Source organism: Trachypithecus francoisi, unplaced genomic scaffold (genome assembly GCF_009764315.1).
Source record: "Trachypithecus francoisi isolate TF-2019V2 unplaced genomic scaffold, Tfra_2.0 Lachesis_group14, whole genome shotgun sequence".
In the NCBI taxonomy this organism is placed as follows: domain Eukaryota; kingdom Metazoa; phylum Chordata; class Mammalia; order Primates; family Cercopithecidae; genus Trachypithecus; species Trachypithecus francoisi.
This window is the reverse complement of record NW_022681459.1, coordinates 41,221,893-41,249,552: the sequence shown is the minus strand read 5'-3', so window position 1 is coordinate 41,249,552 and position 27,660 is coordinate 41,221,893. Positions and strand designations below refer to the sequence as shown.

At 53.8% G+C, this 27,660-nt stretch overlaps 3 protein-coding genes across 26 annotated transcripts in view; 1 reads left to right on the top strand and 2 right to left on the bottom strand.

The window, feature by feature from the left end:
• Nucleotides 1-728, bottom strand: part of TXNRD2 (thioredoxin reductase 2) — a 67,826-nt gene extending 67,098 nt beyond the window's left edge. For 5 of the 8 annotated variants that reach the window (XM_033232924.1, XM_033232923.1, XM_033232926.1 and 2 more), the window contains exon 1: nucleotides 590-728. In XM_033232924.1, the coding sequence (XP_033088815.1) occupies nucleotides 590-692 (103 nt within the window). In that variant the 5' untranslated portion in view covers nucleotides 693-728. The remainder of the gene's footprint in view (nucleotides 1-589) is intronic. The other 3 variants (XM_033232928.1, XM_033232929.1, XM_033232930.1) reach the window with 2 other exon arrangements.
• Nucleotides 653-26,913, top strand: COMT (catechol-O-methyltransferase). 6 transcript variants are annotated; one of them, XM_033232936.1, is made up of 8 exons: nucleotides 673-786; nucleotides 3,528-3,641; nucleotides 8,762-8,854; nucleotides 9,391-9,545; nucleotides 18,616-18,901; nucleotides 19,641-19,834; nucleotides 20,396-20,527; nucleotides 25,478-26,913. In XM_033232936.1, exons 5-8 carry the CDS (start codon nucleotides 18,616-18,618, stop codon nucleotides 25,676-25,678), a joined length of 813 nt encoding a protein of 270 aa, XP_033088827.1. In that variant the 5' UTR covers nucleotides 673-786; nucleotides 3,528-3,641; nucleotides 8,762-8,854; nucleotides 9,391-9,545; the 3' UTR covers nucleotides 25,679-26,913. The 6 variants fall into 6 exon arrangements, with proteins under 6 accessions (XP_033088825.1, XP_033088823.1, XP_033088827.1 ...); XM_033232934.1 differs by lacking the exons at nucleotides 3,528-3,641; nucleotides 8,762-8,854; nucleotides 9,391-9,545 and adding an exon at nucleotides 17,277-17,370 and having other exon boundaries at nucleotides 653-786; nucleotides 25,478-25,998; XM_033232931.1 differs by lacking the exons at nucleotides 673-786; nucleotides 3,528-3,641; nucleotides 8,762-8,854 and adding an exon at nucleotides 17,277-17,370 and having other exon boundaries at nucleotides 9,394-9,545.
• ARVCF (ARVCF delta catenin family member) overlaps nucleotides 26,832-27,660 on the bottom strand; it is a 56,141-nt gene continuing 55,312 nt past the window's right edge. For all 12 annotated transcript variants that reach the window (XM_033232916.1, XM_033232917.1, XM_033232918.1 and 9 more), the window contains one exon: nucleotides 26,832-27,660. Coding sequence is in view for 2 of the 12 variants with exons in the window: in XM_033232914.1 (XP_033088805.1) it covers nucleotides 27,634-27,660 (27 nt within the window). In the remaining 10 variants the exon portion in view is untranslated.

Genomic DNA, 27,660 nt, shown 5'->3' with positions numbered 1-27,660 from the left:
GGAATGAAACTGGCCACACATAACAGATATGGTGGCCTTTGGCGAGCTGTGGGGGAGTCTGTCCTACAGGGTGAGGTTTGAACCCTCCTGAGTGACCAGACACCCAGCGTCCGCTTCAAGTGCTCAGTTATAATTATTGTCCGGATTTGGTCAACTGTTCCTCAGGGGCTCCAGGAGGATATGTGTGTCCTCCCCTTGCTCTGTGCAGCCTCTAACCTCTACAGTCTACTAGGGGTCTGGGAAGAAGGTGGGAAGTCTGGCCAGTGGGGCCGGTGGCTGGTGACCTCAGGAAGTGGGATATCATCATCTTCAGAACTGTAGTTGTTACTGAGACACCAGCTCCGGGAGACCACAGGTGCAGCCAGCACAGCAGGACCTTAGACAAGGCTGGGCTCACTTTCCCCATCTGGGAAGGGGGCTGCCTGTGGCTAGAAGCGGCCCGAACTCCTGAGCAAGACTAGACCAAGAGGCCGATGTATGGACACCCTCGTGTGGGTACCCCCACGGGGCCACCGCCGCGCGGACACCCTCACGAGGACACTCCGGCCGCGCGGACACCTACCACGGGGACGCCCCGACCCCATCCTACCTGCCGCGCCCCGTGCCGCGACCCGCACCCCGCCCGCCACGGCCTGCGTCCGCCACCGGAAGCGCCCTCCTAATCCCCGCAGCGCCACCGCCATCGCCGCCATCCTCGCGGGGCCTCTCGGGCGGCTGGGGCTGCCCGCCGCGCTGCCTGCGCCGGACCGGAGCGGGTCAAGTCCCGGGCGCGCCGCAGCGATAGAGGTGAGAGCGCCGGCCAGAACCCGGCCGAACGGGGCAGGATTCGGGGCGGGGCCCTTCAGACCTAGGGTGGAACATTGGGATAGGGTGTGGGGAATTCGGACCGCTGTGAAGGGATCTGACTTTGGGTGGGGGTCTCCGGACTTGGGGTGGGGGATGTGGATGGGGACTGGGGCATTCGAAGCGCTGTAAAGGGATCTGACTTTCGGTGAGGGTCTCCGGACCTGGGGTGAGGGATCTGACTTGGGATGGGGAGCCCTGGATGGGGAGTGAAGAATTCGGACCTCGGTGAAGGGATCCGACCTATGGTGGGGGGTCTCCGAATCTGTGTTGAGCTCCGGATGGGGGTGGGGAATTCGGACCTTGGGTGGGGATCTTTGGACCGGGGTGGGATCCCCAGACTCCTTGTGGAAGGCTGAGGTTGAAGATCTGTGCTGGGATGAGGGGCTCCAGATAGCCCTGGGAGATCCTGCTTCAAGACTGGGTTGGGGGTCCAGACCAGGAGGATAAGCCTATCCCTGGAGTAGGGCTTGACCTGGTGAGGGTGTGGCAGAGTCACAGGGGAGGGTCCCACTTGGTCCTTGGGCTGGGATCAGACTCTCAGAGCTGGAGAGTTGCAGGGGGCCTGGGGGAGGGTCTGAGGAGCCCCAGACTCAGAGGGCCTAACCTGTTGGAGGCCTTGGGGTACCCCAGGGCTTTTCCCTGCAAGAGAATGGCTGCCCCACCAGGAAGGGGCCCAGGACTCCCCAGGGTAGGGGGCTGTGTGGTGCGCAGGACCACGTGGGAATGGTAGAGAAAGGGGAAGTCACTCTGGGCCTACCTTGCTAACAGACCTGCTTTTTGGATTTTTCCACCCGGGGATTTTTTGTGTCCTGTTGCTGTTTATTGTTTAAAGTGACCCCCCAAGCCTGAGGGACCATAGGAGCTGCCCTGCAGAGCCCAGTGAGACACTAGTTAATGGAGAAAAAACAGCTTTTACTTGGTAACTACTGACAACATGAGAAAAAGCTGGCTCCATGCTGATTTGACTAGAGGTGCCTGGAGTTTAAAGGGAGAGTGAGGGAGTGGGAAGGGGTGGGGACTCAGTAGAGTTAGGGGAACAGAAAATCACCAAAACTGGGAAGGGAGGGTTAGCCCCTGTGGAACCAACTGATCTGGGTTTGCCACTGGGGCTTACCGAAGTCAGGCCCCCAACCTCCCACAGAGACTGGGAGACAGGGGCCCCATCCTCAGGTGTTGGCTGGAACACACAGGAAATTCTTGTGGCAGCCTTGAGCTTCTCAGGCAGGCACTTTTAAAGGGGGCTAGGATCGTTCTGGGAATGTGGCCTTGAGCTGTTAGGAGCTGTTAGTGTTCATTCCAGTCTAGATAGGCCAGGGCGAGGCCCAGTGGAGAAGGAGACCCCAAAGAGCCTGGCTGGAGTGTGGGGAGGGAGGGTCTTGTCAGTACCCCTCCTGTGCAAGAAGAGCAGAGACGTACTTCTTTCCTCTCAACAGTACCCCTCTGTTTCACATGTCCGTGTGAAGAGATCACCAAACAGGCTTTGTGTGAGCAACATGGCTGTTTATTTCACCTGGGTGCAGGCGGGCTGAGTCCGAAAAAGGAGTCAGCAAAGGGTGGTGGGATTATCATTGGTTCTTGTAGGTTTTGGGATAGGCAGTGAAGTTAAGAGCAGTGCTTCGGGGGCAGGGGTAGATCTCACAAAGTACATTCTCAAGGGTGGGGAGAATTATAAAGAAACTTCTTAAGGGTGGAGGAGATTATAAAGAACCTTTTTTAGGATGGAGGAGATTACAAACTACATCGATCTGTTAGGGTGTGGCAGAAACAAATCACAATGGTGGAATGTCGTCAGTTAAGCTATTTTCACTTCTTTTGCGGATCTTCAGTTGCTTCAGGCCACCTGGATGTACATGTGCAAGTCACTGGGGATATGATGGCTTAGCTTGGGCTCAGAAGCCTGACACCCTCCATTTTCTGTTCTGTGTTGTGTTCATAAAGTACCAGCGGGACCATCTATTGAGACTTGGTAGCAAAGAATTTTTGCTGGATGATGCAAGCAGTCAGGCATTTAATGAGGAAACAAAAATAGTAGCAGGCTGGGCACGGTGGCTCATGTCTGTAATCCCAGCACTTTTGGAGGCCAAGGAGGATCATTTGAGGCCAGGAGTTTGAAACCAGCCTGGGCAACATAAAGACCCTATCTCTATAAAAAATCAAAAAATTAGCCCAATGTGGTGGAATGGGCCTTTAGTTCCAGCTACTTGGGAGGCTGAGGTGAGAAGATCGTTTGAGTCTGGGAGGTGGAGGCTGCCGTGAAGCGTGAACTTGCCTGTATACTCCAGCCTGAGCAACAGAGAGAGGCCCTATCTTAAGAAAAAAAAAAAAAAGAAAGAAAAACAAAGATGAATGGTTGAAGCTGTCGATAAACCCAGTTTTTGAGCCTGCAGGGCAGCAGTTGAGGTTTCCGGCCCTTGGGCCCTAACAAGGCCAGCAGGGGCACTCAGGGATTTCCTGGGGTGTGGTGTGAAGTTTGTGATGATGGCATAGGCATCGGTATCCCAGTTGTGGTACTTTCTGGAGAGAACATGGGGCATGCAGGAGCTGGAGGGGGGTCTTCCTGGGCGGTCTGTGTGGCAGCGGCTCCAGACCAAAAGCTGCCTGTGGATAATCTGTTGTGGTGCTGAGTTCTTTCAAGTTTATATCAAGTATTCTGGCTTCAATCTGCAGGGCTTTTTTTTCAGATCCTGGGGGCAAAGGGCAGCTGCAAGACCACCTGAGTCCCAGTGGGGATTTGAGTTCTTGGTGACACCAAGTCAGCGAGGAGACAAATTGGAAATGTCAGTCTGGAGAGAGTGGTAGGTAGCCAGATACTGAAGGGAAGTAGATGGGAGGATTTGGTAAGGGCTGGCGTGTAGGAAGGCAGTGACAGTCCAAGAGACAGGCAGATCATAAAACCTCAAGGATAGGCTCTGTGGCTCATGCCTGTAATCCCAAGCACTTTGGGAGGCCGAGGTGGGCAAATCAGCTGAGTCCAGGAGTTCAAGACCAGCCTGGCCAACATGGCAAAACCCTGTCTCTACTAAAATTACAAAACATTAGCCGGGCATGGTGGTGCATACCTGTAATCCCAGCTACTCAGGAGGCTGAAGCAGGAGAATTGCTTGAACCTGGGAGGTGGGGGGGCTGCAGTAAGCCAAGATCGCACCACTGCACTCTAGCCTGGGCAACAAAAGTGAAAGTCCATCTCAAAAAAAATTAGGCTGAGTGTGGTGGCTCACACCTGTAATCCCAGCACTTGGGAGGCCAAGGCGGGTGCATCACAAGGTCAGGAGATCGAGACCATCCTGCCTAACACAGTGAAACCCCGTCTCTACTAAAAATACAAAAAATTAGCTGGGTGTGGTGGCAGGCACCTGTAGTCCCAGCTACTCGGGAGGCTGAGGCAGTAGAATGGTGTGAACCCAGGAGGCAGAGCTTGCAAGGAGCCGAGATCACACCACTGCACTCCAGCCTGGGCAACAGAGTGAGACACCGTCTCAAAAAAAAAAAAAAAAAAAAAAACACCTCAAAGAGTGAACTAGACTAGGATCTGATAACTCCCAAGAGGGTGTTATATTTCTCCACTGAAGCATAGCATTTCTCTTTACTTCCCTTTTTGATTGAAGATAATCAAAGTAAGATTACTGTTATTTACCAAGTAATTCTGGTCTCATTAAATTTGGCCTGATTATTTACATAAATGCAGCACGAATGGTAATTGGCCACACAGGCCTTTTTAAGTTTGCTGAAACTTTTAATAGGGAATCTTAGATTGAGCTTTTAAAAGCCTTTTGAGGTTAGGAAGCCAAGCCAAGAACTTCCAACCAGACTTCACCTGCAGTGCCTATAGATTTGGGTGAATTCCTCTCTTCTCGAGGTCCCTGAAATATCCCAAGGTTCCTGGGCCTCAGAACCTTGGGATATTTGGAAGAGACTTTCCTTACTCACATGTAAGACCAAGAACCCCTTAAGCCAGATACCAGGCTAGATTTTTCAAGAGCTTTTTGCAAGCAATGGCTCCACAAAGTCAATCTGAAAGCCATCTGGTCATACTTGATTCTATGTACATTATTCTCAAACAGGACATTCCAGTCCAAGCCTTGGTAATATAGCCGATGTTTCCAATTGTGTCCTGTTACAAGGAGAATAGATTCTTATTGAAGTTATGCGATAACTATATTGCCATGAAAATAGGAATACTCAATAATAGTTTCTGATTTTTGGAGGGATCAGGCCGGAAGACAAAGATAATTGCTTCAATTTTGTTTAGAGAAGTATCATTTACTATAATATTATAGGTTAAGAGAAAAAGGAAAGGTTTCTTTTTTTTTTGAGGCAGAGTCTCGCTCTGTCGCCCAGGCTGGAGTGCAGTGGCCGGATCTCGGCTCACTGCAAGCTCTGCCTCCCGGGTTCACACCATTCTCCTGCCTCAGCCTCCCGAGTAGCTGGGACTACAGGCGCCCACCACCACGCCTGGCTAATTTTTTGTATTTTTAGTAGAGACGGGGTTTCACTGTGTTAGCCAGGATGGTCTCGATCTCCTGACCTCGTGATCCACCTGCCTCGGCCTCCCAAAGTGCTGGGATTACATGCATGAGCCACCATACCGGCCTGCTGTGTTAACTTCTAACAAGGCCTAAATAGCATTTTTATTATTTTTTTTTTTTTGATAGAGTTTTGCTCTTGTCACCCAGACTGGAGTACACGATCTCAGCTCACTGCAACCTCTGCCTCCCTGGTTCAAGCAATTATCCTGCCTCAGCCTCCCGAGTAACTGGGACTACAGGTGCCCACCACCACACCAGGCTAATTTTTGTATTTTTAGTAGAGACAGGGTTTCACCATGTTGGGCAGGCTGGTTTTGAACTCCTCACCTCAGATGATCTACCCACCTCTGCCTCCCAAAGTGTTGAGATTACAGGCGTGAGCCACCGCGCCTGGCCCTAAATAGCATTTTTTATTTGACAGCACGTTGCATGAAATTATGTAGGCACCAGCCCTACAGGGTCTGTGGGTTTTTCTCCCTGTATGCAGAGATGAGAGATCGTAGAAATAAAGACACAAGACAGAGAAGAAAAGACAGCTGGGCCCAGGGACCACTAACACCAAGGTGCAGAGACCAGTAGTGGCCCCGAATGCCAGGCTGCGCTGTTATTTATTGGATACAAGGCAAGGGGGTAGGGTAAGGAGTGTGAGCCATCTGCAATGATAGGTAAGGTCACATGGGTCACGTGTCCACTGGACAGGGGGCCTTTCCCTGTTTGGCAGCCGAGGCAGAGAGAGGAGACAGCTTACGCCATTATTTCTGTATTTCAGAGACTTTTAGTACTTTCACTAATTTTGTTACTGCTATTTAGAAGGCGTAGCCAAGTGTAAAGGATGGAAAATGAAGGCGGACCGGGAGCGTGACCACTGAAGCACAGCATCACAGGGAGACGGTTAGGCCTCCGGATAACTGCGGGCGGGCCTGACTGATGTCAGACCCTCCACAAGAGATGGTGGAGTAGAGTCTTCTCTATCTCCCCTGGGGAAAGGGAGACTCCCTTTCCCGGTCTGCTAAGTAAGGGGTGCTTTTTCTAGGCACTGACGCTACCGCTAGACCAAGGTCTGGTTACTTACTAGACCAAGGTCCGCAGCGTCTTCCCAGGCGCTGACGTTACTACTAGACCAAGGAGCCCTCTAGTGGCCCTGTCGGGCATAGCAGAAGGCTCACACTCTTGTCTTTTGGTCACTTCTCACTGTGTCCCTTCAGCTCCTATCACTGTATGACTTGGTTTCTCCTAGGTTATGATTGTAGAGCGAGGATTATTATAATATTGGAATAAAGAGTAATTGCTAAAAACTAATGATTAATGATATTGATATATAATCATATCTATAATCTGTATCTAGTGTAACTATTCTTATTTGATATATTTTCTTTATTATACTGGAAGAGCTTGTCCCCTTGGTCTCTTGCCTCGGCACCTGGGTGGCTTGCTGCCCACAAAATTTGCCATTGAAGTAAACCTAGTTAGTTTAACATCTCTCTTACAAGGTCACAGGACAGATCCTCTGAGGTCTTTCAGGGGCCCTCCAGGAAATCTCAAGTCAGTTTGCAATCAAGACAATGTCATAGGCCACATACAGTAGCTCACGCCTATAATCCCAACACTTTGGGAGTCCGAAGAGGGAGGATTGCCTGAGCCCAGGAGTTTGAGACCAGCCCGAGAAACATGCTGAGGCCCTGTCTCTACAAAAAAAAAAATGAAAAATTAGCTGGGCATGGTGGTACATGTCTGTAGTCTCATGTACCCTGAAGACTGAGGCAGGAGGATCACTGGAGCCCAGGAGTTCAAGGCTGCAGTGAGCTGTAATTGTACCTCTGCACTCCAGCCTCGGTAACAGAGTGAGACTCTGTCACTGAAAAAAATTTAGGCCAGGTGCAGTGGCTCATGCCTGTAATCCTAGCATTTTGGGAGGGCAGATCACCTGAGATCAGGAGTTTAAGACCAGGCTGGCCAACATGGCAAAACCCCATCTCTACTAAAAATACAAAAATTAGCTGGGTGTGGTAACGTGTGCTTGTGGTCCCAGCTACTTGGGAGGCTGAGACAGGAGAATTGCTTAAGCCTGGGAGGCAGAGGTTGCAGTGAGCCCAGATCACACCATTGCACTCCAGCCTGGGTAACAGAGCAAGACTCTGTCTCAAAAAAAAAAAAAAATTTAAAGAAACTTTATACATAAATACATTCAATGATTATGAGATCAATTCTAGCCAGCTTTGACCTCATAAACATAACAATTCTTTTCTGCAGACTTTCTTGGGGCCAGGAGTTCAAGACCAGCCTGGGAAACATAGGGATAACTTTCTGTATCCATTCACGTTTGGTTTTGTTTTGAGACAGGATCTCAGTCTGTCACCCAGGATGGAGTGCAGTGGCGAGATCTCAGTTCACTGTAGCCTCGACCTCCTGGGCTCCAGCGATCCTGCTGCCTCAGCCTCCCAAGTAGCTGGGACTATAGGCATGTACCACCACACCACGCTAATAATTTTTTTTTTTTTTTTTTTTTTAACAGAAACAGGGTTTTACCAGTTACCCAGGCTTGTCTCGAATTCCTGGGCCATTCACGCTTTGTCCTATATTTTTCCTCTTTTTGTAATTTTACTTCAGGACAAAATTACATCGCTTTCTTTAACAAAAACACTCTACATTCTTTGCATACTTTTCATATAAAAACACATCCTATTTTCCTCCCATACTTTGTATACAAAATTGTTTCCCTCATTCTTACTGTTTCTAGGAGTTTTGTTTTCATACATTGATTATAATTTTTAACCATTAGTAAACGGTATTTTTTTTTTTTTTTTTAAGGAGACAGTCTTGCTGTGTTGCCCAGGACTCACTGCACCCTTGAACTCCCGGGCTCAAGTAATTCTCCGACCTCAGCCTCCCAAAGCACTGAGATTACAGGCATGAGTCACCACGCCTGGCCATAACTTATATTTTACAGAGAAAAGCAGGAAGAAGACAATTGGAAATTGTCTGTCATTTAGCAGTTTATTAGCAAATTTTATGGAATATACCGTCTTATAATCTCCTTTTTATAGTGCAAAAGTGCCAAGAACATGTTAACGGGCCAGAATACCTTTAGCCAGTCTGTACCATATAAAGAAGCCAAAAAGTACAAAAAGTTACGCTTAATAATGAATGTTTCAGCACTTTCTCCTGTTCAGGTATTATTTAGATATTCAATGAATGTCTATTATCTAACTTCACTTAGTATGACTCTGAGGTTGAAAGTTACTGAAAAGATCTTGGGAGCCTTTTTAGGCCAATATATTATCAAATGCAGTTAACAAAACACAACTCACTAGTTTATATAAGAGCTAGTTCTCACTTTTTTTTTACTCTATTATATATATTTTTTTTTTCTTTTTTTTTTTTTTTTGTAGAGACAGGGTCTTGCTGTGCTGCCCAGACTGGTCTTGAACTCCTAGCCTCAAGTGATCTACCTACCTTGGCCTCCCAAAGTGCTGGGATTACAGGTGTGAGCCACCACCCAGCCCTGTTTTATATGTTTATCCAAACTATGTTTCTGGCAAATTGGGCAAATTAAGGGACACTTGCTCAGTGTGAGGGGAAGACTTTCTACCTGTATTTGTGGATATGACCTTTACGACTTGTTTTGCCCTGCTGGATGACTGACTGCATGTTTCCAGTGAGCTCAGCTGGTTGCTTTTGTGGGTCCCTGAGGCCCTGCGAGCCCCTGATGGAGCAGGAAGCCTAAAGTTCCAGGGACCGTGGGGAGTTGAGGGGCGGGAGGGGAAGAGAGAGGCCTGCAGCGGGGCCGAGGGGTGGAGGAGGCCAGACTTGAAGGGGGTGTCTCCTTCAAGAGAAAGTAGGGGGGTGTGGAGGTGATCGGAAGGGAGAGGCCTGAGAGGAGCTAGTTTGGGGAGATCTCAGGTATCCCAAAGGAGCCACTGACTTCCAAATTATCCTTGGTAAAGTCACATCAACAAGGAAGGAAGCAGACAGAGGCATGCTTGTTCTTAGCAGTTTTGTTTTCATATGCTGATTAAAGTAGTGCAGAGGGCGTGATCAGCAAGGCTCCAGTAAGAAGCTCCCACGGAAGGAGCAGGAACACAGAACAGAGCGGGCAAGACAGCTCCACCAGGAGTCAGGAGTGATTCCCCTCCAGGAACGAGGCACCAGGAAGAAGAACTTCCAGCCCAGGAGGTAGGTACCGTTCAGAAGAAGCCTGGGACTCTCGGCACCTCGGAGCCTTACTCAGAATCATAAGAAGCAATGTCTGTCCTCACTGCTGCATCCAGTGTTCTTCCGGAGCATTGGGTCACCAGTCAATCCATGTGACTCCTGCATGAGCAGGCAGAGTGGAGATAACACGGATAGATGCGGGTTCCGGTTGTTGCATCCGAGGGTCCGCTGGATGGTGGTTCCCATCCAGGTCCAAGTCCTGACCCCTGATCACAGAGAAACACAGCCAGACATTAAAGTGGTAAGGACAGAAATTATAATATTTGGTGACCAGTGACAGGAGGGGAGAGAGCCGAGCTCCCCTCCGATTTGTGCAAAGAAGTGGGGAGGAAGAACAGCAGGGACTCAGGAGTGAGGAAAGAGGAAAATGACCAAAAGCAGGAAGGGAGGGTTAGCCTTGGGAAACCGATCTGGGTTTGCCACGGGGGCTTACGGAAGTCAGGCCCCCAATCCCACAGAGACTGGGAGACAGGGGCCCCATCTTCAGGTGTTGGCTGGAACACACAGAAAACTCTCTTGGTAGCCGTCAGTTTCTCAGGCAAGCGCTTTGAAGGGGGCTGGGATCATTTTAGGAATGTGGCCTTGAGCTGTTAGAAGCCATGTGCAGTATGGCTCACACCTGTAATCCCAGCACTTTGGGAGACTGAGGCTGGAGAATCACTTGAGGCCAGGAGTTTAAGACCAGCCTGGGCAACGTAGCAAGACGCTGTCTCTACAAAAATAATTTTTTTAAATTAGCCAGGCACTGTGGCATGCCCCGGTGTAGTCCCAGTTACTCAGGAGGCTGAAGTGGGAGGACTGCTGGAGCCCAAGAGTTCAAGGTTGCAGCAAGCTGACTGCACCACTGCACTCCAGCCTGGGCGGCAGAGGTGATCATGCCACTGCACTCCAGTTTGGACGACAGAGCGAGACTCTGTCTTTTTTTTTAAAAAAAAAAAAAAAAAAAAAAAAAAGGCCAGGCGCGGTGGCTTAAGCCTGTAATCCCAGCACTTTGGGAGGCCGAGGCGAGCGGATCACGAAGTCATGAGATCGAGACCATCCTGGCTAACACGGTGAAACCCCGTCTCTACTAAAAAATACAAAAAACTAGCCGGGTGAGGTGGCGGACGCCTGTAGTCCCAGCTACTCGGGAGGCTGAGGCAGGAGAATGGCGTAAACCCGGGAGGCAGAGCTTGCAGTGAGCTGAGATCCGGCCACTGCACTCCAGCCCGGATGACAGAGCGAGACTCTGTCTCAAAAAAAACAAAAACAAAAAAAAAGGCCAGGCGCAGTGGCTTACGCCTGTAATCCCAGAACTTTGGGAGGCCGAGGTGGGCGGATCACAAGGTCAGGAGTTCAAGAGCAGTCTGACCAACATGGTGAAACCTTGTCTCTACTAAAAATACAAAAATTAGCTGGGCATAGTGGTGTAAGCCTGTAATCCCAGCTATTCAGGAGGCTGAGGCAGGAGAATCGCTTGAACCTAGGAGGCAGAGGTTGCAGTGAGCCGAGATTGCGCCACTGCACTCCAGTCTGGGTGACAGAGTCCATCTCAAATAAATAAATTAATTAATTAATTTAAAAATGAAGCAGCAGCAGCTTTGTTAGTGTTTGTTCAAGGACTGATAGGCCTAGGTGAGGCTCAGCTAAGAAACGTGCTCAGAGGAGCCTGGCCGGAGTGTGATGGAGGAGTCTTTGTCCAGGCTGCTGCCATGGTGGGCCTCATGGCCTAGGTCCTGGGGTGGGGCTGCCACCCAGCCTTGAGGAGAGCAATGAGGAGGTCAGATTCCACTCACATCCAGTGCGGTCTGGACGCAGGCCTGGCCTACAGCCTGGTCCTGATGCCTGGGCTTTGTTTTTTTGTTGCTGTTTTTTCGAGACAGTGTCTCTCTCTGTCGCCCAGGCTGGAGTGCAGTGGCGTGACCTCGGCTCACTGCATACTCCGCCTCCCGGGTTCACACCATTCTCCTGCCTCAGCCTCCTGAGTAGCTGGGACTACAGGCGCCTGCCACCACGCCTGGTTCATTTTTTTATTTTTAGTTGAAGCGGGGTTTTACCATGTTGGCCAGGCTGGCATGTCACCCCACTAGGCATGCCCAGGTCCTTTCTGTCTCTCCCTAAAGGCATCCCTGTCCTTTCTGTCCCCTCCACACTGAGCCAAGCCAGCCTACACTCTTGCCCCAGGCCTGCCCTCTGCTGGGAGCCGGGACGCTGAGCACCTGCCGCATGAGCAGGTTGACCTGCAGAGGGCCTCCAAGCAGGTGCCAAGGCAGAATCCGATGTGACTGGGAGAATGCCCTTGAAGGATAAAGTGAATGTGCGACCACCATGCAGGTCTGGCCCGTGGAAGGGAGGGGAGGGGGCCCCAGTGGGGCCACAGTAAAGGAGTAGAGGGGCCCCACAGGCAGGGACGGCCAAGCTAGCCCCCTGGGGCTGTGGATCTGCAGGTGCAGTGCAGCCTCTTGCCTCTCTCAGCCCAGCCCTTGCATCTGCCTCTTGGTGTGTCTGTAAAGACAAAGTCACTGTGGTCCCTGCAGCACCTGGCTTGAAGCAGGTGTGCAGCCCGTGTGAAAGCCTTCCCTTTAGCTCTTAGGTATTGAGTCAAAAAAAAAAAAAAAGCTTTCCCCTGAGCCTGGGGGCCTGGCCCCACTGAGGATACCAGCAGGCAGGGGAGGCTACGGGAGTCTGTCCTCTGCCTGGCCCTCTGACCTTCCATTCTGACCCCTTCCCTTCCACACCAGTCCGTTTCCCCATGTAGGGTGCAGTCTTTGTTGCAACTGCTCACCTCTGCTATGGTCGGGTGAGAGCAGCCACGGACAATGTGTGTGCAATTGTGCGTTTTTTGTTTTGTTTTGTTTTGAGATGCAGTCCCACTCTTATCGCCCAGGCTGGAGTGTAGTGGCACGATCTCAGCTCACTGCAACCTCCACCTCCCGAGTTCAAGCGATTCTCCTGCCTCAGCCTCCCAACTAGCTGGGATTACAGGCATGCACCACCATGCCCGGCTAATTTGGTAGTTTTGGTAGAGACTGGGGTTTCACCATGTTGGTCAGGCTATTCTTGAACTCCTGACCTCAGGTGATCCACCCGCCTCAGCCTCCCAAAGTGCTGGGATTACAGACGTGAGCCACCGCGCCTGGTTGATTGTGCGTTCTGATAAAACTTCATTTACAGAAATAGCAGGTAGGCCCCTCACAGGGTGCCCAGCGCAGGTGCACTGTCTCACCTCTTCTCAGGTGTCATGGGGCGAGAGGTTAGTCCTCTGCCTCCTTCCTCTCTGCAGGTTGGAGAAATGACAGATTCTTGTAGTGCGGGGTATGAGACAGTAGCAGGAGGGGACACTCCCAGAGTGCTGCCAGAGAGAGGCGAGGCCCCACCTGGATTTGATGGCATTTGTATTGTGGTGTTGGCAGATGGTGGTAGTGTTGTTTTAGAGACAGTGTCTCTGTTGCCCAGGCTGGAGTGCCGTGATGCAATCACAGCTCACTGCAGCCTCCAACTCCTGGGTCCAAACAATCCTCCCACTTCAGCCTCCTGAGTAGCTGCAGCTACAGGCACACCACCATGCCTGGCTCGATGGGTATTTTGTGGCCATTAAACTTCTGGTCATTCCTTTAGATTCCCAGAGGCTGGATGGAGATGAGTGGCCAGCCCCTGGGTCCACAGATGAGCGTGGGGCCAGGCTGCAGCCTGTGGGATCTCCCAGGCTGGCCTCGAGGTGTCCTCTCAGCCTGTCCACAGGCCCTGCCCAAGCGTGTGGCCTACTTGGTGCTGCCCGGCTTGTCTCTAAGCACCTGTACTGGCTCTCCCTGGATTACTGGATCGCAGTCAAATCCCCTGCCAGAATCCTGGTCCCCCTTTATCACACCGGATCAGCCCCGAAGGGCAGGGCTGCTTGCAGCAGTTCCGGCCTTTGCTGGGAGGTTTCCAGCCCTGTTGAGCAAGTCTCAGGCAGGGCCCTCTGCAGCCTCCATGGGGCACCTGTGTGCAGAGCAGGGCTGCCCCTGTGTGTCAATGCTAAGAACTGGCCTTCTTCCTGCCATCTGTGTCCTGTTGGTCATCACACCTGTGGCTCCATGCTTGTCTCCCCAACTGGGCCACCAGCCCTGTGAGGGCAGAATGAGGCCTGTCCAAGCCACAGTGACTCTCAGTGTGCAGGGGGTTGTTAGCATTGGTTCTGTGTTCTGGAATAGCGAGGACAGTGTGCCCCAAATGGCCAGTGGTCTTTCCCGGGATCGCTGCAGCCGCGTGTTGGCCCCTGTGGAGAACGGAGGATGCACAGCCATTTCAGGGCACAACCCAAGGTCTCCTGAGCTTGCTGTGCTGCCCAGTCGTTCTCTCTGTGGCCCTGGTAGCTGCCTTTCTCCTCCCCGGAGGAGAGGAGAGACACCTTCCTGAGCAAGAAGATGTGGGTGAACAGAGACCAAAGTGTCAGTCACTCTTCAGACAGAGGTGATAGCAGAATGAGCAAAACTGACAGACCCCAGATCTTTGCAAAGGGAGCAAAGTCAGTTTCTAGCTATCTTTTTTTTTTTTTTGAGATGGAGTCTCACTCAGCCGCCCAGGCTGGAGTACAGTGGTGCAATCTCAGCTCACTGCAACCGCCTCCTGGGTTCAAGTGATTCTCCTGCCTCAGCCTCCCAAGTAACTGGGACTACAGGCACATGCCACCACGCCCAGATGATTTTTGTATTTTTAGCAGAGAGAGGGTTTCACCATGTTGGCCAGGATGGTCTTGTTCTCTCTTTTTTTTTGATCTTGCTCTGTCACCCAGGCTGGAGTGCAGTGGCACAATCTCGGCTCCCTGCAACCTCTACCTCCTGGGTTCAAGCTATTCTCCTGCCTCAGCCTCCTGAGTAGCTGGGACTAATAGGCGCTAACCACCACGCCTGGCTAATTTTTGTATTTTTAGTAGAGACGGGGTTTCACCGTATTGGCCGGGCTGATCTCGAAATCCTGACCTTGTGATCTGCCCGCCTCAGCCTCCTAAAGTGCTGGGATTACAGGTGTGAGCCACCACACCAGTATTGCTGGGTCATATGGTAGTTCTATGTTTAACTTTTTTTTATTTTTATTTTTTGTGGGTTTTTAAGAATTTTTTAATATTTGTGGGTACATAGCATATTTAAATTTTTTTTTTTTTTTTGAGACGGGGTCTTGCTCTGTTGCCCAGGCTGGAGTGCAGTGGTAGGATCACAGCTCACTGCAGCCTCAACCTCCTGGGCTCAGGTGATCCTCCCGCCTCAGCCTCCCAAGTATCTGGGACTACAGGTGTGGACCACCATGCCTGGCTAATTTTTAAGTTTTCTGTAGATATGGGGTCTTGCCATGTTGCCCAGACTGGTATGGAACGCCTGGGCTCAAGCAATCCTCCCATCCCAACCTCCCAAAGTGCTGGAATTACAGTCGTGAGCCACCAGGTCTGACCACATGTTTAACTTTTTGAAGAACTACCAAACTGTTTTCCATAGCAGTCATACCAGCAATGCCAGAGGGTTCCAATTTCATTACATCCTTGCTAACATTTGTTATTTTCCCTAAAAAAAAAAAACCCAGCTGGGCATGGTGGCTCATGCCTGTAATCCCAGCAGTTTGGGAGGCAGAGGGGGTGGAGCGCTTGAGCTCAGGAGACCAGCCTGGGCAAAATATCAAGAACCCCCTCCACCCCGTCTCTACCAAAAAAAAAAAAAAAAGCTGGTTGTAGGGGGTGGTGCACATCTGTCGTCCCAGCTACTTGGGGGGTGCTGAGGCAGGAGGATCCCTTGAGCCCAGGAGGTCGAGGCTGTAGTGAACTGTGATCGCGCCACTGCACTCCAGGCTGGGCAACAGAGTGAGACCCTGTCTCAAAAAAACAAAACACAAAAAAGCACATTTCAAATCTACACAAAAGTAAAGAGGATTCCCCTCGGTCCTCCGGCCTGCACCCCCGCCCCACAACAGGGGCATTCAAAACTGTTTCTTGTTGCCTCTCTGTAAGGCAAGGGGGACTCTTGACGCTCCCCAGACCACACAGCCAAAGTAGGGTGATAGGATCACAGGGGTCCCAAGTCGGACACTGAGCTGGCGTGCCCACTCCCGAGTCCTGGGACCCCAAACTAAAGGAGCTGTTCCTTTTCCCCCTGGAGGGCTGACCGGGCAAAATCCCAGCGCTGGGAACATCCGAGCAGCTCTGAGTGGCGTGGGTGGGTTTCTACCTGACCTCCTTTAAAGGGAGGCCTGATTCTCAGCTTTTCAGGACCCGCCCTCTGTTTCCTCACTTGTCTGCTCTTTCGTCCTGTGAAACTGGGCAGTGGCCTTTGAGCCTTTGGTCTTCAGCTTCCCCAGCCCCCATGGCTCTTGGCCATTGGGGCCCAGTTGGCCGAAGAGCTTTTGGCCTTGAGCACTTCCCTAGCCCCCATGGCTCTTGGCCAGTGGGGCCAAGTTGGCCGCAGAGCCGCTGGCAGGTGGGACAGGTGGGCACTTGGTGCCTCCTGGCACCAGCTGGGCCCATCCTGCAGAGTGGAGTGGGCGGGTCCCTCCTGCCAGGCAAAGGAAGAGGGCTTCAGGGCCCCTCCCTGCTGTGGCCTCCTCCCCTCTGCTGCCTCCCACTCGGCCCTAGGGCACACTGCTTGCAAATTTATGAACAGATGGACCTAGAGATTAGAGATTCAAAAACCAAATTCTTACACAATTCAAGTATTATGCAGATTTGGATTTATAATTTGGGACTCCAAGGTCTACCGAGTAATTTGCTGTTTCAGCAGAATAACCCTTTTAATTTGGGGTGTTTATTTCTAACACTGTTTTTTAAATATGGAGAGTAAACAAAATGGCCCATTATCTGACCACACAAATATCAGTAGTAGTCATTATAGATAACTAAACCATAGCAGATAAATAGTAGTAAACAAAGCAACAAGATATGTCATAGGAAATCCCCACCGTGAAGAAAGGAGCAAGGGGGAAAGTTCTGGCAGCTTCACGTCTGCATGGTCCCTCTCCACCGTGGTTCCTTGTCATCTTCCTGCCAGAATAAGGACACTGTCCTTAGGGAAGCGCCATCTCCTGTTTTTTCCCCACGAGCCCTGTGGGCACATCCTGCCCTGCAGGGAAACATAGTGGGCCATGGGTTTCCCTGCAGGCCTGGGACCCTTCCCCAGGGTTAGCAGCAGAAGGCGGCACGATTCACACTCCTGCAGCTGTGGACAAGGGCACCCCCGCTGGCACTGAGCCCTGCACTGGGTTCCATCACCCGCTTGGGGCTCTGGCCTTTGGCCTTTTCCTGTGAGCCGCATATTGGCCACTGTGACCCATCTGTTTCATCATCTTTTTCTTACTGGTTTCTGTATGTTCTTGGTAAACTAGCCCTTGGTCTTACACAACATTTCCAAGGTACTAAAGATTCTTCAGGGGAAATACAACTTGAGCAAAGTGGTTCCCTCCTTCTGTGGTTCACAAGGTGCAGGTGCCCACGGGGCATTGAGGACAGGGACCGGGAGACTGCCCCTGGGGTCTCTGGCTGGGTGACACTAGTAGGGATGTCGCTTGGCCTCTCTGAGGCCTTCTGCTGTCTCTTCTGAGGCCAGAAAGGCAAAGCACTGCCTTCGCCCTGCTAGGGAAGGCTCAGGCCAGGCTAGGCCTGTCCAGAGAAGGGGCTCAGATATCTGGACTTTGGTCATCGCCAGGTTAGGGTTTCTGTTGATGATTATCCAAAGGCAAAACTGATTTCCATAGAAATAACATCTGCTTTGCTGCTGAGCTCAGAGAAAGAGACCGCAGACCCCTCCCGCAGTCAGAGGGCTGGAAACTGCTCGGAGGTGCTTTGAAGGTGAGTTGGCCAATGGAAGCCGGGGCAGTGCCAGGGTGGGTACAGATTCCAGCCCGGTGCATTTGCACAGGTCTGCTGAGCACATGTCCACTCTGCCTGTGTAAACAGGCCACGTGCTGTGAAATCCCCTAGAAGCCTGGTGTCCACATGGCCTCCCCCTAGGGCGGAGCCTCTGCTTCCCTGTTCTCTTCTGCTCTGTCCTCTGGTGCCCTGAGGCTGACCTCCAGGGGTGTCCCCTCTGCAGCCCTGGGCCTGCCTCCTCGCCTGGGTGTGCCTTTCTAAAACGGAGTGTCCAGTGGAGAGTGGGACCTCCTATGCCACTGGGAGTCCAGGGCCCCATCCCAGAAAGACCTGTGAGTGACCACAGGGGCCCTAGAGGAAGTTTCCTTGTGTCCTTCCCATTTCAGGGTCTGTGACCTGAACTCCTGGGCTTCTGCCTCAGGCCTCCTGTGCTCTGCTCTCTGCCTGCTGGGTTCCCTCACCAGGCTTCTGTCTGTCTGGTTCCCAGGCTACCTACCTGGAGGGTCACACCAGGAGGATTTCAAACAGGTTTCAAGTGGGGTCACTTGCCATTTCACTGTGTCCCACGAGGTACACTGTGGTGGGCAGCAGGGCTGGCCTTTCTCATCTGGGACATGCCACATGTTGCCGTTCCCAAGGGGAGTGGTGAGTGGGTCTGTCCTGGTGTTCCTGGCCTGGGGACTGCCAGTGTCCTTACTTGGACACTCAATGAAAGGGACACACGAATCCCTGGGGCGTCCAGAGCATGGGTGACCAGCATGGGTTCACCACATGAGGCTGAGGGGCTGCACCATACAGCCTCTCTTTAGGCCACCCCTCACTACCCCCGACTCCAGGCCATGGGTCTTCCCTGCCCCTGGGTGTCCTCTAAGCCAGCTGGGAGACAGCAGCCTGGGTCCACATCTGCTTCTGTATTCTGTGTGGTTTTAGAGGATCCCTGGGCTGCCTGGGGAAGCGCCCAGGGCCAGGGAGTGTGACCCTGCAGGCTCCACACAGGACTGCAAGAGGCACACACCTGCTCTGTCCACCTGAGGGCACCAGAGGGCACGAGAAGGCTGGCTCCCTGGCGCTGACACGTCAGGCAACTGAGGCACATGGCTGGCTTCTCTGAACCTTGCCCCTCTGTGAACACAAGGGGGCGATGGTGGCACTTCAAGCTGAGGGGCATGTGGGTGCAGCAGGAAGAGCATAGAGCACTGGCGCCCCTCCCCTCCCGCCCTGCAGATGCTGGAGGCCCCGCCTCTGCTGCTGGCCGCTGTGTTCCTGGGCCTGGTGCTGGTGGTGCTGCTGTTGCTCCTGAGGCGCTGGGGCTGGGGCCTGTGCCTTATCTGCTGGAACGAGTTCGTCCTGCAGCCCATCCGCAACCTGCTCATGGGTGACACCAAGGAGCAGCGCATCCTGCACCACGTGCTGCAGCATGCGGAGCCTGGGAACGCACAGAGCGTGCTGGAGGCCATCGACACCTACTGCCAGCAGAAAGAGTGGGCCATGAACGTGGGTGACAAGAAAGGTGGGGTCCCGGCCGGCAGGTGCTGAGCTCTGGGACAGGGACCCAGGACCAGGCATCAAAGCCCTTACCGGAGAAGCTGTTATCACCCCGTTTCCAGGGGGCTGGGAACCCTGGGATATGCCCAGATAGGGCTGGGGGGTTCCTCTGGAGTCCCAGGGTGCCAGGGTCCCTGATGATTCCTCCAGGCCCTGCTGCCTGCGCCCCAGGACAACAGGCCCCCACACAGGGTCTGACGGTGGTGTAGTTCCCCTTGAACTCTGCTCTGGCCACCATGGGACCTGCCTGGGGACCAGTCAGACAGGTTCTCCTGGGCCCGCCCCCGCTTGCACTCCAGCCTGGGGCACAGGATGTGCTGCCGGACTCAGGGAGTTATTCAGGCAACTAGTGCTGCCGCGGGGCCCCAAGGGGGGCAGTTCGGGGATTCAGAGAGGGCAGCTCTGTTAGGACACACTGGGGCCAGCCAGGAAGAGTGGAACAGATAGGGACCAGCGTGGGCATAGAGGCTAAGGGACCATGGGAGCTCCAAGGTGCTCACAGTGGGGACCAGGTCCATGGGGCTGGGGACACCAGGGAGGTAAAAGACCCCTCCAGCAGGTAGGGAGGGTGGGCAGAGGAGGGCCAGAGGCCAGGCATTTGGGAGAGACTGTTGCTTTTTGGGAGAGGTAGGGGGCCGTGCCTGGGGATCCAAATTCCCCTCCCTCCGCCTGTGCTCACCTCTCCCGTCCCCTACCTTGCACAGGCAAGATCGTGGACGCTGTGATTCAGGAGCACCAGCCCTCCATGCTGCTGGAGCTGGGGGCCTACTGTGGCTACTCAGCTGTGCGCATGGCCCGCCTGCTGTCACCGGGTGCGAGGCTGCTCACCATCGAGATCAACCCCGACTACGCCGCCATCACCCAGCGGATGGTGGATTTCGCTGGCGTGCAGGACAAGGTGCGCATGCTCCACCCGCTGTCAGACCCGGAAGAAGGGCCAGGGCTGTGGGCGGGGAGGGCCTGGTTCACACCACATTCACTGAAAACCCACTATCACCAGGCCCCTCAGTGCCTCCCACCCTGGGGCTGAGGAAGGACCCCCCCAGCAGCTCGGTGAGGGTGGTCTCACAGCTCTGGGGAAATGGCCAAGGTGGCACGAGGAGGGGCAGGGACACAGCGGGGCCATGTCACCCCAGAACCCTAAAGAAAACTGATGAATGCTCGTATGGGTGTGTATGGACGGCCTCCTGTCTGTGTGGGCGTGGGCACTGACAGGCGCTGTTGTATGGGTGTGTAGGGGTGGCCTCCTGTGTGGGCGTGGGCACTGACAGGCGCTGTTGTATGGGTGTGTAGGGGTGGCCTCCTGTGTGGGCGTGGGCACTGACAGGCGCTGTTGTATGGGTGTGTAGGGGCGGCCTCCTGTCTGTGTGGGCGTGGGCACTGACAGGCGCTGTTGTATGGGTGTGTAGGGACGGCCTCCTGTCTGTGTGGGCATGGGCACTGACAGGCACTGTTCCAGGTCACTGTTGTGGTTGGGGCGTCCCAGGATGTCATCCCCCAGCTGAAGAAGAAGTATGATGTGGACACGCTGGACATGGTCTTCCTCGACCACTGGAAGGACCGGTACCTGCTGGACACGCTTCTCCTGGAGGTGAGTCCCAACCAGGATGGCCTCTGTGCCAGCTGCTGCCCAGGGCCCATTCGGTCAGCCTCAGCCTCTCCAAAGAGCCAGGCACCCCAGCAGAGCCCTGTGCAGACAGAGCTTGCTCTGGAGGCACCACCTGAGGTCCAGGAGTGTGGGGGACTCAGGAGGCCCTGAGGTGGGTGGAGATGGGTGGGGAACTGGGCCAGGGGCCTGGCTGCTTGGCCTGTTGGAAACTGGGGAGCCAGTCTCCCGTGCAGGTACAAAATGGGTGGCAGAAGTGGGGTGCACACCCCAGACCAGATACCAGGGCATAAAGGGCACAGGACCAAGGAGATGGGGTGGGGAAGGGCCGCTCCGGGCTGGCCTGCTCTCCCCAAAGCCAGCCGGTGCTGGTGCAAAGAAAGCACGTGTCTCCTGCAGAGCTTCCTCCCGAGGCCCCATCTTGTACATTCCCCCAACCCAGCCCCACTGACGAGGACCCTGAGTTTCCTTAGTGAGGCCTGGTAGCAGGTGGGGCTGTCCTCGCTTCCCTGGGGGACATGGGGCACTCGTGGCCCTTCACAGACTGATCCTTAAGGAGCCTCACATCAATGACACACTGCCCCATCCCTCTCTGGTGGTCAGTGACACTGAGTGGCTCTGTGATCCTCCACTGGGCTTGGGACGCCCACCCTCACGGCCTCCCCACCTGCTCACCTGCAGGTCTCCCAGAAACCGGACACTGCTGTTAGCAGCAGGACTAGGAGCATGAGGGGCACAGCCCCCATGCCTGGCTAGGTAGGGCCGCTGGGCCGCTGGATTGGAAGGAACCAGCACTAGCAGAAGCCTGAGGTGTGAAAGGGCAGAGAATGTTCCAAAACAATGGGAGTCAGGGCACACAGGACTTTGGGTAGGTGAGGGTTAGACCTGTCTTCTGGAGCTGGGCTCAGGGGCTCATGCCGGTAATCCCTGCACTTTGGGAGGCTATGGCAGAAGGAGCGCTTGAGGCCAGGAGTTCGAGACCAGCCTGGGCAACATGGCAAAAAAGAAAAATATATGTTTATGTATATATATATATGAGAGATGAAGTATTGCTCTGTCACCAGGCTGGAATGCAGTGGCACAATCTCCGCTTACTGCAACCTCTGCCTCTTGGATTCAAGCGATTACCCTGCCTCAGCATCCTGAGTAGCTGGGACTATAGGCACGCGCTGCACACCCGGCTAATTTTTTGTATTTTAGTAGAGACGGGGTTTCACTATGTTGGCCAGGATGGTCTCAATATCCTGACTTCGTGATCTGCCCGCCTCAGCCTCCCAAAGTGCGGGGATTACAGGCATGAGCCACCGCACCTGGCTACAAAACATACTTTTAAAAATTAGCTGGGTGTGGTGGTGGTGTGCCCCTGTAGTCTTGAGCTACTCAGAAGGCTGAGGATGAAAGATTGCTTGAGCCAAGGAGTTGGAGGTTACAGTGACTGCCACAGGTTATGGGGACGGTAACTGGGTCCACTTTTTTTTTTTTTTTTTTGAGACAGAGTTTCGCTCTTGCCCAGGCTGGAGTGCAATGGCACAATCTCACCTCACCGCAACCTAACCCTCCTGCGTTCAAGTGATTCTCCTGCCTCAGCCTCCCGAGTAGCTACGCCCGGCTAATTTTTTTGTATTTTTAGTAGAGACAGGGTTTCTGCACGTTGGTCAGGCTCGTCTCGAACTCCCAACTTCAGGTGATCCACCTGCCTTGGCCCCCCAAAGTGCTGGGATTACAGACGTGAGCCACCGTGCCCGGCCTTATTCCAGCTCTTAAAACAGCAAAAACAACAAAAAAAAAAAACAAAAAAAATTGTCTGGAAAGATCCCTGTCAGCCTTGTGGAACGTGGAAAGAGAGGGCTGTGGGGAGGGCATTTCAAGTGCCCTGAACTCACGAGGAGGCACTGAACCCTGGCCGTGGGGAGGGAGGACCTGTATTGACCAAGGGGGCGGGCAGTGGGAGGGTGGGAGGGAGACCTGCAGGCCAGGACAGTGTAGCTGGCGGGGCTCACCCCTGACAAAGGAGCATGATGCTGGCAATTCGGTATTGATGGGAGAGAGCAGACGCTCAGCCAGACGGGCTTCACTTGGGCAGGAAAGACACCCACAGCTGGGCCTGCGTTACCGGGGCTGAGTTTTAGCAGCTGTGGTGTGTGTGATAATTACAGGGGCCTGCCTTCACAGAAAAGTAGCAAATATTGCAGTTTAGTAACTAGGAAACTAATAGTTTTCTCAGTGCTGCTTGTGCAAAGCTGGTAATTATCTCAAAAGAAGCAAAGTTTATGAAGTGGGAAGTCATGAATTGGGAATGGGTGTCCTTGTTAAATGCATATCTGCACACTCATTGCTGGGGCCCTGTGCCCCCTTGTAGAGGGTTGGAGGACAGCCTGGCTCTTGTGAGGACCTAGCCATCCCCTCAGTGGGTTTTGTGAGCATTGGAGGCATAGGGGGTGAGGGGGTGAGGGGCTCAGGAGCAGGTTGCAATTCAAAATCAAGGGCTGCTTTGAGGAGGCCTCTCCACTGGGCTGCCATAGTCACCAAGTCCAGCCCACACCCAAAGGAACAAAAATGAGTTCCCCCTTAAAAAAAAAAAAAGAAAGAAAGGCCGGGCGCCGTGGCTCAAGCCTGTAATCCCAGCACTTTGGGAGGCCGAGACGGGCAGATCATAAGGTCAGGAGATCGAGACCATCCTGGCTAACCCAGTGAAACCCTGTCTCTACTAAAAAGTACAAAAACCTGGCCGGGAGAGGTGGCGGGCGCCTGTAGTCCCAGCTACTCGGGAGGCTGAGGCAGGAAAATGGCGTAAACCCGGGAGGTGGAGCTTGCAGTGAGCTGAGATCCGGCCGGTGCACTCCAGCCTGGGCGACAGAGCGAGACTCTGTCTCAAAAAAAAAAAAAAAGAAAAAGGCAGGGCCTTGCTCTGTGCCCAGGCTGGAGTGCAGTGATGCCATCATAGCTCACTGTAGCCTCGAACTCCTGAGCTCAAGTGATCCTCCCACCTCAGCCTCCTGAGTAGCTGGGACTATAGGCCTGCACCACTACACTGGCTAATTTAAAATTTTTTTTGTAGAAATAGGGTCTCCCTATGTTGCCCAGACTGGTCTCAAACTTCTGGCCTCAAGGGATCTTCTTGCCTCAGCCTCCCAAAGTGCTAGGAGTACAGGTGTAGCTCCAACTTTGTCGTCGTCGTCGTCGTTTTCCAAGACAGAGTTTCGTTCTGTCGCCCAGGCTGGAGTGCAGTGGCACGATCTTGGCTCCCTGCAACCTCTGTGAGGCTCCAACTCTTGAAGGGAGGAGAGTCTAAGGAGGGTAGGCACAGTTGAAAACCACCTCAGCATAGTGTCACCTGCTCCTCTGACACTGTCACTTCTCCATGGCATTAGATTTTCAGTGCTGCTCAGATGCTGCTGCATGTTTAGCCAGCTCTCCAGGTGGTCTGAGTAGCTGGTAGGAGGCTTACAGTGTCGGGGGACAGGCAGGACAGGTGCTGCTTTCTTCCCCTCTTGACCAGTTTTGTAAAGGAGTGGGCCCCTGGCAGCCTCCAAAGGTGACCCATGCTCCTTTCTGCCCTTCCCTCCTTCATTCCTGTTTAACTCGTGCAGTTGCAGTGGTCTGGTGTCTTTCAGTCTGCTGACGTCATCTGTATCCCTGATGACCAGATTGGGCTCCTGAGTCCCCTGGCACAACCCAAGAAGTCCAGGAACCCAGGCCCCTCACTCATCTTGGGTATTCCCTGGTCCGGGCCAGAAGGCAGCCGCCCTGCTCAGGGCCTAGGCCATTGTCCTCCTCCTGGGTGGCGCTTTGTTCTAGGTCTTTTCAGCAGACGTTGCTAGGACATTCTTTTTTTTTCTAAATGAAAACACATCATGATTCATGGTGGTACTTCCTGTTCAAGTCCGGACCTTGGGGCTGTCCCCTGACCTCACTGATCTTGCAGCCGTGTGGTGTCCATACTGTCACGTGAAAGCCCCTCTGCTTTCTCTGCAGCACACGGGCTGGAAACGACCGCCACCCACCACCGGGACAGCTGCAAGCCCTGTGGGACTCTCTGGGCGCATCCCTGAGGGATGTGGGGTCGGATGCCAGTGTTTCAAGGCACCTGCCTGCGAATTGATTTTACTGTACGTTAGATGTTTGAGACTGCTTGTTAACTTTTGTTTGGTGACTAAGTCAAATCTCCACGACAAGGTGACTGGGGTGTCCCTTGCCCTGGTGGGTCCTTCTTCCCCATAGAAAAACACTTCCTCTCAAGGTTTCTTTATTGTTTATGTGACATAAGCAAACCCTCCTTGCAGCTTTGATAGGCAAGCATTCTATGAAGTTTCTCCTGATAGTGGACCCCACGGGCCATGACCTGTGGCTGCGTGTCAACAACTCCTTCCTTCTGCACAGAACCCAGGCAGATGAACTCTGTGTCCTCCCAGGGCCCAGGCACCGGTGGAGGTGGGGGGGTCTACAAATGCAGGAGCTTGGGGATGTTCAGAACTGACTCCAAGGGGCAGACTTACCCCAGCCCTGCAGGGTCACCCTGATCAGGCCAATATTGTCTCCAGGGACCATACCAGCAACCCCTCTCCCTGCGTGCCTCTCCCTCATAGGCCTGAGTTCCTGGCATTAGGTGTTGAGGGCCCCACTGTTTCCACTCATCCAGCTAGCATTTATTGAGAACCTACTGTGTACCACATGCTATCCACATTCTCAGGATACTCCTGAGATGGATACAGGAGTTGATGAGGTCTTCACGGGGCCCGTGTTCTAGAGGTGGCACCCAAGTCTTGTACAGTCCTTTCCTGCAGGAGTCATGCTGGGCAGAAAGTGGAAACCTGGCCCCAGGGGCTAGGCACAGGCATGGTGCAGTGGCCTGGTGAGGAGCACCCGTCCTGGTTTGGGCCAGGTTTTCTGAGCACCTATGACCCTCACCTCCCCCACCCCCTGGTCTGTTTGCAGGAATGTGGCCTGCTGCGGAAAGGGACAGTGCTACTGGCTGACAATGTGATCTGCCCAGGTGCACCAGACTTCCTGGCACACGTGCGCAGGAGCAGCCACTTTGAGTGCACACACTACCAGTCATTCCTGGAATACAGGAAGGTGGTGGACGGCCTGGAGAAGGCCATCTATAAGGGCCCAGGCAGTGAAGCACGGCCCTGACTGCCCCCCGCCCCCCGGCCCCCCACTCAGGCTCCCTCACCCAGCCTGGTTCTGAGGGTGCCACAGACGTGCTCCAGCTGACCTTCTGCGGCTCTGGGTTGTATCCTAAATGCAAAGCACACCTCGGCCAAGGCCTGCGCCCTGCCATGCTCACCTCTCTGAACTGCAGCACTGGATTGCTCTCCTTTTCTAAGACTCAGTCGTGACCTCTTTACTAACACCTGCTAGCTATATTATCTTACATACTAATATCATGTTTTTAAAATATAAAATAGAAATTAAGACTGTAAATATCTAGATATAAATCAACTTACTACATCCTTCTTGACTGCCATTCTCCTGCTGCCCTTGACTTGGGCACCAGACATTCAAAGCTCCCCCTGATGGATGCTAACGCTAAGGGCGGGGCCCCTGGCTGGCTGGGTTCTGGGTGGCATGCCTGGCCCACGGGCCTCCCAGCCACAGTGGTGCAGAGGTCAGCCCTCCTGCAGCTAGGCCAGGGGCACCTGTTAGCCCCGGCCTGGGAAGCGAACAGAGGAGTCAGCCAGCATTCACACCCATCTGACCAAGCAGGCGCTGGGGAGAGGTGGACCCTGCAGCAGCACCAGCTCCTCTGGGCCCCATGTGGCATGGAGTGGAAGCGTCTCCTTCCCCACTCCCACTGGGCCTTGCCTACAGAAGAGGCAATGGCTGAGATCAGCCCCCACATCCCTGCAGTTGCCCCCCCCCGGCCCGTGAATGAGGATGCAGTGCTGGTTTGTGTCCACCTACACCCAGAGCTGCCCTCAGCTCCTCCAAGGGGTCAGACTGCTGGCCACCTCAGAGGCTCCAAGGGCCCAGTTCCCAGGCCCAGGACAGAGCTCAACCCTGTGCTAGCTGAGTCCACCTGCACCCAGACCAGCCCCTAGCCAAGACTCCACTCCTGGGCTCAAGGCCTGGCTAGCCCCCAGCCAGCCCACTCCTATGGATAGACCAGTGAGCCCAAATGGACAAGCCTGGGGCCACCCAAGGGCCAGAAACAGCCTCTGCAGGACACCGGAGATGGACACCTGGGACCACCTCCACCCAGGGCCCTGCCCCAGACGCGCGGAGGCCCTGACACAAGGGAGGAGCCAGCCACTTGTGCCAGACCTGAGTAGCAGAAAGCAAAAAGTTCCTTTGTTGCTTTAATTTTTAAATTTTCTTACAAAAATTTAGATGTTTACCAATACAACAGTCTTATTTTGGCTTATTTTTAATGCTTTTTCTCAGTGTTTTTCTTCTGAGTCACAAACAGCAGGCACTGAAAGCAGTCCCCAAGCCACTGCCGAAGGTCAGTCTTGGAGGTGCTGCCCAGGCTCCAGGCAGATGCGGCGGCCCCGGCCCCGGCCAGCATCAGCTAGACAAGGGCTCTCTACTGCACAGGGGCCTCATAGGACTGCAGGGCTCTGGGGAGGTGGGGCACCTGTAGCCTGACCCCCATCTTGCTGCTTCCAAAGCTTCCTTGCCCAGGGCTGGGCCTTGTGGGGCACCCCTGACACTGTGGTCTGCCTGCCTGCAGGGTGCCCAGGGAGCCCCTCCACCTTTAGGAGTCCAAGTTCTTTCCCAACCCCCTCCCTGCCTAGCCACCTGCCCCTGGCACCAAGCCTTCCCGCACCTCTGGGGCACTGTTCCCAGGGGCACCTTCCTATCCCACCGGCCCCAAAGCCCAGCCAGGCACTCTTCCCTGCCACCTCCCTGGGCCCTGCCCTAGCAGCCCAGTTGGCCTCCTCGGGCCTTCTGTCACTCGCTCACACACAGCACCATGTCAGTAAACAGCTAACTCAGGCCTAGGGAGTTAGGTAGGGTGGGGGGCAGGAAGGTGTCCCCAAAGTCAGGCTTGGCTGGGGCGAGGCGCTGCCAACCCCTGCCGCCAGGGGGCTCCAAGCTCCACGGCAGGATCTGCTCAGGGTGGCCCTTCTTCCACGATCCAAGCCCTAAGAACAAGAGGCTGGGCCTGGGCC